This window comes from Nipponia nippon, unplaced genomic scaffold (genome assembly GCF_047370975.1).
Source record: "Nipponia nippon isolate SJK-2023a ecotype South Korea unplaced genomic scaffold, ASM4737097v1 scaffold_5, whole genome shotgun sequence".
Taxonomy (NCBI): Eukaryota; Metazoa; Chordata; class Aves; order Pelecaniformes; family Threskiornithidae; genus Nipponia; species Nipponia nippon.
In genome coordinates, this window is record NW_028262369.1 from 79,127,583 (window position 1) to 79,143,750 (window position 16,168).

The following is a 16,168-nucleotide window of genomic DNA, read 5'->3' on the forward strand; positions in this document are numbered from 1 at the left end:
ATTGATCCAAAGCTCTGAATTTCCTGGGTCACAGTACTTAAAAGCTATTTTAAGCCTAAAGCTCAAAATAATGACTGTTCACGTAACTCCTTTTTTCCACTGGTAACAAGCAAGAAAGCCTATATATCACGTCTCTATCTAGATACGCAGAACAATGGAGGGGATAAAGAAAACAGTGAAAACAACACCAAAACATAGTTTATTTTCTTGGTTGTGAAGATACTGAACTTGTAAACTGTATAAGAGTACGTAGTTAGATAATAGAGGAGAAATGCTAGTGGCCAAGAGAGGTCTGTAGGGGGTTTGCAATGAATCAAATCATCACCTCATGCGATTTGCTGTGCAGAGGCTGATAAGATAATTATCTTTTTTCCTCCTAATTAAAGATAATTTTGAATTCAAGCCTGCCTCCATGGGTGTTTTGGAACAAAAATATATTTTTGTTAAATTGCATTGGATGACTGATAGTTTTTGTTGTTTTTGTGGGCTCTCATACTTATTCATTTCACCTTTTGGACAGACACAGCAGATGGCGTTTCTCAGGAGCTGTTCTCTGCAGGCCTGGTTGATGGCCATGATGTAGTTATAGGTAAATTACATTTTTGTTTGCAATTACGCTCTTGTGACAAGTTTGTGTTAAATGGATGTGAAAAATGTTTTCTCTAATGCTGGTTTTCACAAAATCCTTTTTGTCCTAATTTTGCTTTCATGTATGCATAGTTCAATCAACAAGCCAATTTTGATAGCAGTCCAAGGATTGCTTTTGGAAGTCAGAACTCTTTAGTGGTTTGAGAGGGATGATATAATATAGATCTCCTGCAGGATTATTTACAATTCAATGATTGATCATTTTTGAGCTAACTTAATTTTTTTTTGTTTAACAATAAAATAATTTTTCGGTAGGATTTTGCAAAGTATGCTTTGGCAACTCCGAAGTTAGTAAGTATTCTGCTTGGGTTCATGGAAGCAGAAGCAAGCCAGAGCTCAGGATCTATGGAAATTTCACCTAGAGATATTATTTCTATGGTAAAAAAAGATAATCAGAAATGTTTTCTGGCTGCTGAGAAGAAAGATACTTCTCTATTTTTCTATTCTGTGTCTCAGTAATTTTTAGATTCTTTTTTTTTAAATGAAATTCAGTGCCTGGCAAAGATGATTAATTTGGAAGTGCTTATTTCCCTGCAGTTCCTTCTCTTCTTCTGGTTGCTTAAGACCAGTAGATACATAGTTAACAAAATCAGAGTGGGGATAGTACGTGCTAAATGTGTGAGAACCGAATCGAGGAATACTAGCAAATCAATCTTTCTGTTGTGGTCAAAGAAGTTCATATCAGTTGGTTCAGATATCATTACCAAACTCCTCAATGATATGGAGAATGTTTTACAAATCTGTAAGTTCATGTGACCTTCCCGGAAGATTACCTAAATATATTCTCAGTACATTTGTAGGGTAGCTAAAATATTTCAGAGAGAAGCCAATACTTTTTGCTCTTTTATGTTCAGAATACAGGTTGATCCTAGCTGACCTCAGAAACAAAAGCCCTACCTATGCTTTTAGTTTAATTTCTAAAGAAAAAGTATTTAGGGGAGGTTTGCAGATGCTACAGGCTAGTAGGCATTCTTCCTGTAAAGTCACTTCTACTGCACTGTTTCTATAAGGGTTCAGGGGAGAGGGGGTAGCTTGGCCTTAGTTTGTTGCCTTTTAAACATCCAGTATGAAAAATGTCATTACCATACTGCTGATGATGTTTTTGTTAAAATTTTCATTGCCACAAGATACCTTACTTCATTTAGAAATAATAAATAAATAATTCTTTTCTGGCTAAGAGAAGAACTGTTATCTGTTGGCTATCCCACCTGCCTGCGCAGTCAGCTGGCACTCTGTGTTGCATGGAAGTCAGAGTCACAGCTGGCGATGCAGCAGTGCAAGTCCTGCTGGGAGGAAGTGAGACCCTTTTCCCTTCTTCTCTCTTCCCTCTTCCCTTTGCTGCAAAGTTCTCTTCCAACGCAAAGTGCCAGTACTTCTGTGGAAATGGCACCATGAATGGGATTTGTTATCATCTTTTGGGGGAGTGATGAGAGAAAGGCAAATGAAGATAGATATCCCTCATGGCCTTAGTGATGGGACTTTAAATAAGTAAGGTTTTGCCTAGCAGGCTTGTTTATTTCCTTGCTTAGTTCCTGCTTTGAATTGCATCAGACTTTGATTTTTAACACTATGGTGATGGTCCTTTCTGTTATTTCCTGTTTATCTTTTTACTGTGGTGTTAAAAAAAAAAGTAAGGAAATAAAATTTCTTGTATATCATGAAAGCATTCAACTTAAATGTAATTTTATTAATTATAATCAGTTTATGTGGTGATTTTTCTGTGATGATGTAACTTACCTCAAGTTCCACAGCCACAAATTCTTGCATGATTTTGTACTATAATTTTCACTTGTGTCTGCTTGACCCATGAAGTTGTTAAAATTTTCAAATATGTTTGGACATGGTTATCTTCCTAGAAAATGACTGTAGATTTTATGTTTTACTGAAAGACGTGTTCTGCTAAATGCGATGTTACTTTTAACTGAAAAAAAATTAAAGTTGGGCTTAAGTTAGAACATGTTTGTGATTTGCTTTGGGAAAACTGCATGGAATAAAACAACTTGCATGCAAGTTGTATGGGCATGGAATAAAACAACTTGCATGCAAGCAGATTATTGCAAATTTCATAATTTCACTGTAGCAGTGCAGTCCTAAGAAATACTTCAGTCCCTTAGTTTAAAGCAATAGGTCATATAACAGAGCAGATGGTGCTGAAAATGTAAATCTGCTTACAAAACTAATTTTCTTTGTAAAATGAGATTTTGCCACCTTGTTCACTCAAAATTAAAAGATATAAAATCTTCCTATATAGGAAGAGGGGAGTAGTATAGAAGAACTTGGTTAACCTTCTTCACCAGAAGAACTGATTCCATTAGCTTCCAGATTGAAAGCAGCTGATAAATTACCTTTCATTTTTCAGCTGAAGCATGCAGAAATTCAGCCTCTATAACGTGAATGAAAACTAAGTTCTGAGATAGTCTCGTAAAAGTTGTTCCTGTAGATTCTTTTAATGGATGTTGGAACGTGTAGAGGCTGGGAGAAAAAAGAAAGGTGAAAATACCTGTGCTTATGTTGAACTCAACAGTTTGTTGGCATAACAGCTGATTTTCTGAAAGGACACTTGAATAGGAGTCAGCAAAAGCTGTTGTGGAAAGTATGGCCATGGCATACGTGAGCTGAAGCTGTTAGTGGGGACCAGGTGATGTGGACATTCTATAGAATTTGCTGCTAAGCATCAACATGCTTCACCTTTTGAGTCTTGCTGGATTTGCTTCACTTAACACAGGCTTCCCAGGAAGATTTCCATTCTGATAAGCAATAAGTTCAGCTACCTGTTCTGCAGGGAAGCAAAAATCCCATCTTGCATGTTCCGTTCTGGCTACGATTGACTGGTTTCTATTCTTATTGACAGTAGCATTGTTTCACAGGAGGTCCCCAGATCAAGGGAATCAGTGCAGAGAATTTTGTTTAAAAGGAGACTAGAGTTTGCGTTTGCAGAGGGGAATGAGTCTTGGAGCTTATTTGTAGGCATTGGTATCTAGCTGATGAGGTATTTTTATGCAGTACTGAAACAGCTATGTTAAATCATATGAAAGATCTGTAATATTTTCAAAATACATTTTGAGATGAAATATGTCTCTGTGTGTATATGCAATATATGTATATTAGCTAGTAAACATTTAGTAATGCTTTATTATATTTTTGATACCATAAAGGAAACTCAAATCATATCAACAGTCAGTTCTGTTGAAAATCACATAGTTGCAATCCTGCTTCACTGGTGTATACAATGTGAATATAATTTCTGCAAAGCCTTAGGCTGTAGTTAATCTTGTAGAGGCCTTGCTTAAATTTCAGAACCTAAAGGTGTATTTACAGTTATCAAATTGCAGTGTATATATATATAAAAAAAAAAATCTTCCCTTCCTGAATACTGCTTAAATAAAAGCCTTGATATCCATGCCATCAAGAAATGTGCAGTTGTCCTTCACTATATTAATGTACCTTTATTTTAGGTATTTTTGTCAAAAAGTATCTGTGAATACCTTGAGCATCATGGAAGATGTACCTTCACTTTTAAAGACACCAGACATTAACTACCGGTAAATGGTTATCTGTCTTTGGTGTTGGAGCCAGACCCAGGTATCCACTTAGTAACCAGAGGAACAGCTTTTAGTCAGGCAAAACGAAAGCTTCCTGCTGAAACTCCTGATGTGTTTAGAAGAACCAGCTGAAAACCCAAATGATCATACTTTGAAATGAGATCATATTTTGAAAGTAGCAAGCTCTTTCATCAACGTCTTGAATATTTTCTTAGATGTGTGAATACAATAGATGCCGTGATAGTTTGACTAAGGGTTTTGGGGTTGTTGGACTGGGGGGGGGGGGAGGGAGGGAGCAGAATAGCCTTTTTATTTGGTGCAGTTAGTGCGGTATGTAGCCAGGACTTAAATTGGCATCTAGAATAAAAAAAAAAAATCATGGCTGTGTGTGGGTTATTTGGCCGTGAGAGCAGAGAACATGTATCTGACCAAATCGAGAACGACATTATTTCAAGGGATGTTAAACAGTAAGTAATATGTGTGGGTCCCAATTAATCACAGTATTAAAGCATTTGAAATTGAAACAGCTGACTGTCTTTACAGTATCATGTCTGCTGATGCTGAAGGTACTTTCATACTAAAATGGAACGATGAAAAAGCAGAAGCCCAGTTTATTAGAATAGTCTGTAACAACATCTTAACTCATAGTGGCACTGATAATCCAATTCATAGAAAAGCCACAGAGTTACACAGTCAATATCCTTTTGCTTTCCTTGGTTTTGCTCTGTGCTTGCTTATACCTAGTTTACTTTGCTGTCTTGTTAGATTAATCATCTTTGAAACTGAATGAAGAGATGCCTTTTGTTGAACTGATTCCGGCTTACCATCTTACTGTAATCAGAAAATGGGATAGTGCTGCACAAGTAGAAAACATATTGCGTTAATTTATATCCTCAAAGAGCAGTAGTGTTGCTATGGGTAGGTGACTTGGGTAGCGCTACCATTTCAAGGCAGCATAGGTTTGTCATTTAATATCAGTAATGTTTTGAGATGCACTGATTTTTGTAATCTTTGAGGGAATCTGTTAGAAAGTTTTGTTTTTTCTTGTGCCTGTTTATTCTTGTGGTTCAAACTGATTGAAATAACTGAAGTTTTAGTTAAGTGTGTCATGTTTTTATGTGTTCCAAAGCTCAGTGTGCCCATAAACTTTCTAATGACAAAATGCCTTTATAGACCCTAGCAATTAATTTCAAATGGTAGACTAAATACTTTGTGTTTACTTATCAATGTATTATCCAAAAAGAAAACTTACAGATTTAAAGAAAACCTGACTGTATTTTAAGACATTTTGTAGAAACACTTGTGCCTTCAACGTGTGCACATAACTCCATATCTCTTTAGCAAGATATGCACATGCATTACAGATAGGAGAATATCTCTAAAATCCCCAGGGTTTAACTAAGGACTTAAATATTTCAACACATCTGGCTCATTTAGAGCTAATGCATTGAAGGGTGACTCATAATGACTAGACTGCCGGGAGTTCTGGAAGCTTGAGGTACACCCGCAGGTAATCAAGCTTTGCATCTAATTGTGCCTTCAAAGTTATTTTAGCTATATGTGTTGTAGGTAAAAGATGCACTTGAGAAAGTATATTGTGTGAAACTGGCTGGTTTCATGCAAATTCCCACCTTGCTGAATTTTCAGTGTGGTGGAAACTTAGAGGTTCAAGGTGAAAAAACCAATATTGTGTTAGGTGAATAATCACCACTGCTTTAATTGTAGTTGTGGCAGAACTATAAATATGTCCAAGCATGCAAATTATTCTCTACACATATATGTGTATTCATGTATCATAGTAAACATGCTTATCTTACAGCCATGATCAAGTAAATAATAATTTTTAGTTACTTTAAGAAAAAGAAAAAAGGTGGAATTGGCAGTTGCCTTCAAAGTAAGTTCCTTTTTTCAGCATGTGGTCCACCAGTTCCTACTTAACTGCGTAAATGAGGAATAAATCCATCTGTTTACATCTGTTTATTAGTGGGATTAGTTTGGGTTTTGCCTGATATAGTAGGTGATAAACTCTTAGGCTTGAAGTGTGTTCCCTGCCCTCATCGGTCTGAATTGTAGTTTTGAGGTCTTTCCTTTCTAGTTTAAAAAAACAAAAAAAACCAAACAAAAAACCTGAATTTGAATCAGAAATTGCAAAGACAGCAATGTAAGTTATGTTCCTCTTTTCAATAGTAATTTAGTTGCTGTTATTTGTTTCCTTGGCATTCACTTCTCTGCAAGTGGTTAGTATGTCAAAAATAAAGATTTACTGAGGTTCTTCGAACTAGAGGTAGTCCATATCAGAACCTAACTCCTGCACATCAGGGAGTCTTTTCTAAATACATTTTTCCTTGTTTCAAGTTTCAGATATAAGATACTGAAGTAGCCTGGCTGCTATTTCATCTTCTTAATAGTTTTGTCAGAATGATATCTATAATTCATAGCAGAACTTGCGACAGGAGGAGTTGTGAAGATCTGATGGGGAGAGGAGATTACTAAGTAATAATATGCATAGCAGAATGTGACCTGCCTTATTTCTGCATAGACCTACATTTCAACTCGAATCCAGCATGATGAAGGTATTTGTTAGAGCTTCAGTATCTTGATGACTATCAAACTGTTGTCAAAACCTTTGTCTGAAAGCTAGCACTTGCTTTCTACATTCAGTCACTGGCAAACAATTTTTTCAACCTTGTACTCTGACTCATTCTTTTGTATAGAGACTTTATGAGCACAATTTACTGTAATATCTCAGGCTTGTTAAATATCCCTACTAGCAATGTTGGGCAGCAGGTCTAAATTTTTATTTTAAATGTTCATTTGAGACTAGACTGAGGTTTAGAATGCTCAGGATGATCAAAATGCTTTTCTCAAAATGAAGGGGAGATTGTGAAATCTGTATATACTCCCCCCTCATCTTTCTGGATAAGCTACCCCATTAAACACATGGAGAATCAAGCTCTGAAATAGATAAGCATTTAAGTATCCAAATATATTCTACTTACCTTTTCATAACACTTTGTTTTAAATGTGCGGTGGTTTGTCTAAGTGTTCTTCACACACTCTGGGGGAAAAAAAATCAACCTGAAATATCAACCTTCTATTTTTTCATAAGTTTCTAGGAACAGGTACAATTTGCCAGTTGTATTAATATTTTAATTTAATCAATAAAAACAGTTATCACAATTTCAGTGGTTTTTATTTTGTTTGGGTTTTTTTTTTTTTTGGCTCACAGATTGTGGAATGTAAAACATTACCTTGGGATCAAATATCCATACTAAATAATTGAGAATTTGGGAGTTTAATAATGTGTTATTGGAATTGAAATAGGTAGATTTCTAGCACTACCTTATTTCATTTTCCATTTTGATACAGTCCTTCTGTTTCATAAAATATACTGCTTCTGTTGGGTGGGAATTTTTCCATCAGCTACCTAAAGAAAAATGAAATCTTGTCTATTACTGTATCAGCACTCGGTTTTCCAATTTTTGTCTGTGACCCCTGGGTATTAATACCCCATGTTAATGGATCTCAATGTGAAGTCATTTGAGGTCTACTGTTGTTCCATAAACTCTTTTATTTTTTCAGTTTGAGCAAGGATAAATATTTAAAGTCTTTATTTGTCTGTAGAGTTCAATCAGGAATATATGTCCTGATGTCTCTTCCATGCCTTTGCCTGTTCCACTCTTGAACAACATAGCATAACTGGTTAGTTCTTAAAGCTTTGGTCCCACTTCTCCCCCCTTCCTCCTTTTTTGGAACAAGATACCCTGATGCCAAACTACTAGTTAATGTCCTTAAAAATGTCTAAAAAGACGTGAACTAGCCTAAACCTTGGTTGTCTGTATAGAACAAATGAATTAATAGCCAAGTTAAATCAGCACAGATTTTGGTACTCACTGGGGGTAGCACAACCTGTGCCTATGAGTATTCTGTACATAATTTGAAGTATTGCTTGCCTCCTTTCTTTACTATAGCTGTATGCTGGGCCATTCTTCGGGATGTGAGGATGGTTTTATTTGGTACAGTTCTTCCTCATGCCTGGTACTTCATACACACAAAAAACAGCATACATTCCTGGGTTTACCATGTTTACCATATTGGGGCGCAGAACCCATATGAACCACAGGACTCAAGTGGTTTTAATAATTACTTTAAGCTGTGGGAATTGCACTGTGAAATTTTAGTCCTGTTCATAAGGATCCTGTAGGAGACCTTTTTCAGTCTCGCAGTGTTCCTTTCAAGGGAGAACTGCTTTGGCCTTCTGTTGTCCTGTAGCTGTCCTCTTTAAGCTGTGTTTTCTGATTGTAAAGCTGCAGATCAAGCTGGTGGATATTAAAGTATCAAATGTTGAAATGGAGATAGTTTCCACTGTCTTTATCTGTACCTACTGATTCAGCAATGTACTTTGATAATTCAGCCAAATTTGTGAGCCTTAATCTCCCTTTGATAAATTCCTAATGACAGCGTCTTCATAAATAATACATTTCTAAATGTTTTTAATGTTTCTGCCTTATCAGTGTCCAATAGCTTCCTCAGAAGAGAAGCCAGGCTTGCTGTTGATCTTTCTATTTTCTTTTCTTTCTTTCTTATAAGAGTCATGTCTAGCTCCTTGCAGTCTTCTAGCAATAAACACTTGTTAGTTAAAGCATTTTGAGATCTGTGACAGTTAATATTTCCCTTGCTACTGTTCTCAAGCAACATAAACAAAAGGGATTTTATGACCAGCATCCTGAATGGGTGAACTAATGGAATCGCACTGCACTTAAAAGACCTTTTTGACCGTGCTTTGAAAAGCCTTTTAATCCTTCATGCAGACAGTTCGTGATCTATTAGATAATATTAGATAATAAGAAGAAAGCCGGAGATCTGGAGGACTTGTTACCAAAAGCTCTAAAGGTTGATTGCTTTGATTGTTTGCATAATATACTATAAGCCAGGTTTTAAAACTTAGTTTTGATTTTGTTATGAACTTGCAAATGCATGAAAACCACTGTGTAGTATGAAATATAAATGAATGTATATATTGCAATGAACCTCTTGCAATATGTGAAACCGCCTCAAGAGCGCGCGTAATAAATTCAGCCCTTTGGAGGAAAGCCCTACCAGGAGCTGAATTTTCAGGAGTGATAATTCCCATCTAAAAGTCTTCCTTGTCACTCAGGCATCCTGCTTCCTGAGACCCATGCAGGAGAATACAGCATTAATCCTCAAATCAGCAGACTCCCAAGGCAGTTAATTATGTAGAACTCCATGTATTGGATGAAAATGGCAAAATAACTGCCTACAGTTGGGGAAGAGGTAATATTTGAAACAATCAGCAGGAGAGCCAATAAATCTGTGGAGCTTTGAGTTTGGCCTCTCTAACAGCAATACCATTGATGAAGTAGGGAGCAGTTGAAGGTGGCTATTTCTTATAGACTGAGTTTTGGACTAGATAAAAATGATTTCACTTTTCACTTACTAAAAATATTTTTCATTTTCTCAGAGCTTATAATTTTTCAGGGTTTTTTGTGACAGTAATTTTGTGCCTGAATAATGTTTTCCTTTTCCTCAGATCTGAATTTCAGGATTACAGTATGCAATAGCTTTGCAAACTGTTGAACCTAAGCATACTGTCAGAGGTTCCCCATCCACTCTTTTCAAAATGGAAAAGCAGATGAATCATTATTCTTTTGAAAGCACCCCAGAAATATCTCAGGCTTTAGATTCTGCTTGTGTCTGTGTTTATGCCAGATGGCTCTGGCTCAGTTGGCTGGGTCGGCATTGTACTGGAAATAGTTCTACTGTATTTCATATAGCTTTATTTACTGTCTCATTAATTTTAACTTTTCCAGAAGTTTTCCCTATTCAGAAGCCATTGGGGTTAGGTTTCATGCTGCGTTAAGAATTTTTAATAACCAGGCAGAGTCTTGTCACATTACAGGAGCAAAACAGCTATTTGAGACTGCCCGAAGTATGGTTATTCTTATATTTATTTCTGGTCTTGAAGATGGTTTTTTTTGTTCTGTTACGTCAGCTTATATTGATCACTTATTTCAAAATTATAACTGATGTGGTTGGCCAAAATTGTCATATACCAAGTGTGATTTGTAGTATATTCTACATAAATATGCATGCTAGAGGACTGTAGTTATGTGGGGTTTTTTATTTATTACATCTGCAATTAGCAGCCTGTGTTTTGTATATTTATATGCTGGGTTTGACCTTTTATCCTATTGCATGTTCTGCAAGTGCAGACACTTATTTTGACAGAGTGGCACAACCATTTGTCACTGAGCAAAACCTGCAAAAGAACCTGAAATGATTTGTGGCACATAGGTTGATTATATGTCCTTCAGAAGCCTTCTGAAGAAAGCGGAAGGGCACCTCATTTATTGTTGTGAACGACAAAAAGCCTGTTGTGCTAACTGCTGCTACCGTTTGAAGAGGGCTTTTGCTCCAAGGCATGATTTGAAGTATACTCTATTTACTTGAGGTTACTGCTGGCAAAGGTGTTTCCATCACCACTTAATTTTTTCCTGCAGTTATCTTGTTCATGTTTCTTCTTCTGACTTTTATAGGAGCATGGCCATAACATCTTGAGAAAACACTCTGCAAAATAAAGTTGAGCCTAGTATATTCAGACCTTGTAGAAACAGTGAATTCCCAACAGGATTTGAAATTGTCAATTAGTGCTGCTTGCAGGCAAACTAATCTACCATGAATTTCACAAGTACAATATCCAAGGCATGACTTCAGAGTACTTCAGAGAAAAACGGCTTTGTCAATAGGAACCATAGTATACTTAGAGACAAGGTGTAAAGTAGAATCCAGAGACATATATTTTACAATGCTCTCCACTTTTCCAAGTAATTTAAGTATCGGTGGAGAGAACGATTCCTACCTCTCTAGAAGCTCCTAATGTGAAACTCCTTTTCACTTGAGGGAGAGCATTGCTGTATTACATTGATTTTGTTCACTGACTTGCAATAGAAAAATTGTTGGGACTGTGGGGGAGGGAGAGGTGGTGAGAGTAGGATGGTTATTTGCCTCCCTAGTGTTTGCAGATGTGGTTGGGTTCATCTCCATTTAGAAACTTTAGGCTCATTTTTCATATTCAAGCCAAATTAAAACTTCGTACGTGAACTGTACTAGGAGGGTTAGTGAGTCTCGACCTAGTAAATAATTTTCCTTGATGAAAAGAGCCTAAATTGAGTAGCTGGGGGAGATGTTAATCAGTAAAGCCTAACAGCAGTTCCACTTAAAAGTAATTGTTTTTCTTTCTTGCCTGATGCGATCAGTAATTCTGAGTAGGGCTGAACAGTAGCAGCAATTGCTTGTGTGTGAGAACATTGTTTACTGTTGTGAGCGTACGTCTGGCATGAATTTCTTGGTGTCTTCCAGGAGACTTTGCATATGTAGTGGTCCAAACTGTGTAGGTTTAGTAATAGTCCTAAATTTTTAGAAGTATATTCGTAAGAGTGGTAAGTCAGTTATAATAATGCAACTGATAGCTTAATTTAATTGCATTTAAAGTAGGATGAGTATTCCACTCTAGAGTATGTTGTTCTACTTGTAATTTTAAGGATGTCTTTACTGTAGTTAAAGATGGGATCCCCAAACTTTCTGGAGAAGTAATTGGAAGGCACTGCAGGCTGGCTTTCAGGAAGGACTTTCAACTGCTTGGATGGCTTCTGCTGCCCGTGCTGCTGGCTCTGTTTCTAGAGGAAGTTAACAAAATGAGAGATGCCATGGAAACCTGCAGTTCCTGCATTACTGCTGGTTTTCCTAGCTGACTGTACCAGGCCCCAAAAGATTCCACTTACCAGTCCAGCCCAGATCTTCAAGGTGTTTAGCTGCAGAGAGACATGGCCAGTGCTATGTACTTACTGAGGTCCTAGAACCTTTGGCTTGCACTAAGGTGAAAAAGATAATGATTGTCTCATTCCTAAGAAAAATGAACCATATTTTAAGTAGTTTCCTGAAATGCAGACTTAGGTATCCAAATTCAGACAGTTGCCTCTAATTGTTGGTCTTGCAGTCTAAATAAGGACGAGACCTAGCAAAACAAAAGCAAGGAGTTAGAAAAATGAAAAAGATACCAACAGGACTGCATGGTTTTGCTAGGTAATTATGTGCACATATTTGATTCTTAGTTGATGTTAATTATTTACACTCTCAGATATTGCAGAGCGAGCAGGCCTTTGGGGGAATTTGCGTTCATGGTGGCTTGATTGAATGGGATTAATGACATTATTTTGGCAAAGTCATTTTTATTGCCATTCTGTAAAGATCAGAAAATGTAAAACACAGAGTACCAAAAGTCACAGGTGAAACGCTAGATTTACTTGAAAAATGCTGAATGGGTATAATTGAATTTGAAAAGATCCCTCTGTAGGAAACTCGAGGCGTGACTATTTTTCAATGTAAACTTGTGTTATAATATTATGGGCTCTTTGCAGGTCTGCTTTCTCATTTTCAAGCGTAGCCTGAAAACATCTGGCATTACTCCCACAAATCCTCCTAATCTTCTGTTTGATTAAACATGTCCCACTCTAGTTATGGCCCATCAGAGAAGCAAAAATAAAGCATATTTCAGATGCTTGCTTCGGATGTTTCTCTAGCATTTTATATGTAAAATTTTTTGGCTTGTGTTCATATTAAAAGTAAAGACAAGTGAACAAACAAAACTGTGTCCCTGTAGCCTTTTAATGAGCACTGTTCTTTGAAAAGCAGTTTTCTTGAAGAATGATATCCATCTAAAATATCACCCCTTTCTGTTCTGGTGTTTAATTAACAAAAAGAAAAAGTAATTACAATTAACTATTTACATATATTGCTCGTCTATATTTTGCTATTTTTGCTTTGAAAATTTTCATTTCTTCCCTGGTAAAGAATCAGCAGGAAGGTTAGGGTTTATTAAGATTTTGATACTACCTTTGAAGTCCTCAGTGCTGCTTTCCGCTGCCTGATAGTTCATTACAACACTTGCTGCTGTTTGCGAGTGCAGGAATAGTAACTTTGCCAGTAACTTTGCCTAAGGGCCGCTGGAAGTTTTTGCGTTCAGGCAAAATAGCCAAGCAGCATGCTGACTTGCCTTAGATGTTCTACAGCTGCTCAACATTCAATGAAAGGCTGCCCCTCCTGAAGACGAGCGTGCATTTGAAGCTCATCTTTTTGTAACGTTTTATAATAGGTGAAGTTAGAAATCTTTGGGTTTAGGACCCAGCTCCTATCTGGTTTTGTAGCAGTGTGTCTCCATTTCTGTAAAGCCAGCTAACACTAGCTGGATAATTTGTTCTTTCTTTTTTATTCTTTTTAAAGACAAGTTTTACGGGGATTTGGATAAGGCAGAGCTGCTCTTGAGTGCATGATCCTATTTTATAGATTTTTAAGACATAAAGAATTGGAGCTATTCTATCCTGGCTTCAGGAGCTATGAGGCTGAACACTCCTTTTTGCCTACGTATGAGGCTCTAAGTATTAATTGTAAAGAAAAGCATTATCTGTATTTGCATGTATTTTATCAGGTAGGAGGTATTGCATTAAAATTGACTTACTGATTGTGGAAGTGAATTGTGTGATTAAAATAAAAACTGTTTGTAATGATTAGAATAAAGAAGATTATGAATAAAGAAGCTTTAAAAACAGAAACACTTTTTATTGTGCTGCTTGTAGTTGAGGTCATTTAACTGTGAGGGTTAATTTTTTTCTTTCCAAAAAGTGTTGTCTACAAAATGTACCTTGTTCTTGCTTTTAAGACTTTTTTGTTTGTTTGTTTCAAACGCCCTTTCACCCCTGGTCACATTTGTTACAGGTGTATAAACAGTCCTCGGTGCTGTGTCAGTGGTATAAAGAAAGTGAGACCCCCAAAAACTTAATTTGCATTTAACAGTGGTAGATTGGCCTAATTGTTTGTTTACTTCTTTAAATTCCCTTGCCAAATACTGTACTGAGGCCAATTTCTGTTACTACATGGTGAATCATATATGATCAGGCATGGTAGGAGTGAAAATTTTATCATCGTGATATTAGAAGATGGAGGAAGTAGGAACCTGAGTTTGTAGCAGTAGGACATTCAACGTGCAAATGTTTGCTGTTTATCTTCCACCTTATGAAGTCCGTGGAAGGTATTATTTATGGAGAACATCTGGTTTCTTGCTTCTCTGCTTTATGGTACTTACCTACTCAGTGTACTAAGAAATGTCTGCTACTTAATACCTGTTTATTTCCTTTTTAAAATCTTGTCTAAACAGCTCTGCCAAGCGTGCGGTCCTTATCTCATGCTGATGTCCTGTGGTTGACATCTTGTGCTCATAAGTCAGTCTTGAGCAAAGGCTTTCAATGGTTCGATCTGATTTAACTCAGGGTCTATGACTGTGCAAAGCTGGGGAGCAAGTTTAGTAAATGTACAAAGCTGAAAGCAGCCATTTTTTTGGTCAGGATTAATGGTAGCAATATCGTAAAAAAATAGACCAATTAAAAGTGTGACTTAGGTGTTTTGATAGAAAAAGAATTTATTATTTTCCTGCCTCCTCCTCTGTTTTCACCGAGTAAATTATTCCTTTCCTTCTGCTTCTGTTAGGGCATACAGCTTCCTCCTCTGGACACTTGGGCTCTGTAGATCTAGTTAAACTGTTTACTGCTGTTAGATCACAAATCTCAGTCATGCTTACTGAGAGAGCAGTTTGAAGATCAGCTCCTTTTGTATCACTCTCTTGGTTTTGCTCATTTTTCTTTTGGTAGTGAGCTGTAACAGATCACCAAGAATCTGTGTGGGTACTAATGCCAGCCCAAAAAAGGGACAGAAGCACACACATAAAGCCAGGAGAAACAGAAGTTAGAGGTGACAGTGAGCTCAGCCTTCTCCTAGAAACTTGTGCAGATGGCGGCCCTGGCTATAGTAGAAATATGGTATAAATTATAACAGCCATCAGCTCATCCTTGGCTGCGTCATTCTCCCATTTTACTTGCACTTGCATTTGTGTGATTGTTAATTGTTTATGAAATAGACTAAGCTAAAAATTAGTAGTTATTTTTTTCTGTCATTTGGTTTTCAGGCAGATTTTTCCCCTGAATCAGTTCGCATAGTCACAAAGTATCAGTGACTGCAGAAGAAAGGAGGCAGGATTTATGGCAGCCCAACTGCCTTCTGACTTTCAAACAACAGCTAGAGAGTGGTTAAATGATTCAAGTGGTAATTTACAGACATGTATGTGTGTAGAATTAAGTAGAAGATTCAACACAAGGTTTGATGGCATGTTGAATGCAATTTTCTGTAAATCATATTTTTTCATACTTTATTTTACAGTTGCTGCTAACTTACAGAAGATAGTGGATGATCCAAAGGCCTTGAAAACATTGACTTTTAAGTTGGTAAGTAAAAGCATGAAGGGAGGAAACTAATTATCACGGTATTCACACAGAGTCTGGATTTTGTCTCATTTACAGCTATTTTGCTGAATAAATGAGTTGACAGACAAAATGATTGAAATTGCCATGTGCAAGAGAAAAAACCTAAGCCCTATTTTGAGAGGACATTAGGGATATGTAGTCACACATGCTCCATAACTGCGCAAGGGAGAAGGAGGTTCATTCACATGCGTTCTGAGGAAGTCTGAGGTTTAGGTGAGAAAGTGCAGGGAGAAAACCCCTGGGAAGAATTGCAGAAACAAGTAAAGCAGAGAAAACTGTAGTTGTTAGGTTAATTCCCCTCCACCACCACTCCCTCAGGTCTGCCGTGGCTGAAGTGTCCTCTGCTAATGGACATTTTGTTCCAATCCCATTTTTTCCAACACCTGCCACCATTTTTCTTGCATGCAGGTCACCCTCTCCACTGCTTGCTTCTCCTTAGCTCTTCCCTTCAACCTGCTTTCAATTGACCATCCACACTTGCAAGTTGATCTTGCTCCCACTGTATTTCATTACTGTTTCTCCCTCCCCACCTTTTTCTGTCTTCTGTATATGCAACATCAGACCCTGGTTTTGGGCCTGGGATTGTTT

At 37.1% G+C, this 16,168-nt stretch overlaps 1 protein-coding gene across 3 annotated transcripts in view; it reads left to right on the plus strand.

The window, feature by feature from the left end:
* The window catches only part of STK39 (serine/threonine kinase 39), a 107,621-nt gene that overhangs the window by 86,513 nt on the left and 4,940 nt on the right, over positions 1-16,168 (plus strand). For all 3 annotated transcript variants that reach the window (XM_087731644.1, XM_087731646.1, XM_087731645.1), the window contains 2 exons: positions 521-589; positions 15,477-15,541. In XM_087731644.1, coding sequence (XP_087587770.1) covers positions 521-589; positions 15,477-15,541 — 134 coding nt within the window. The remainder of the gene's footprint in view (positions 1-520; positions 590-15,476; positions 15,542-16,168) is intronic.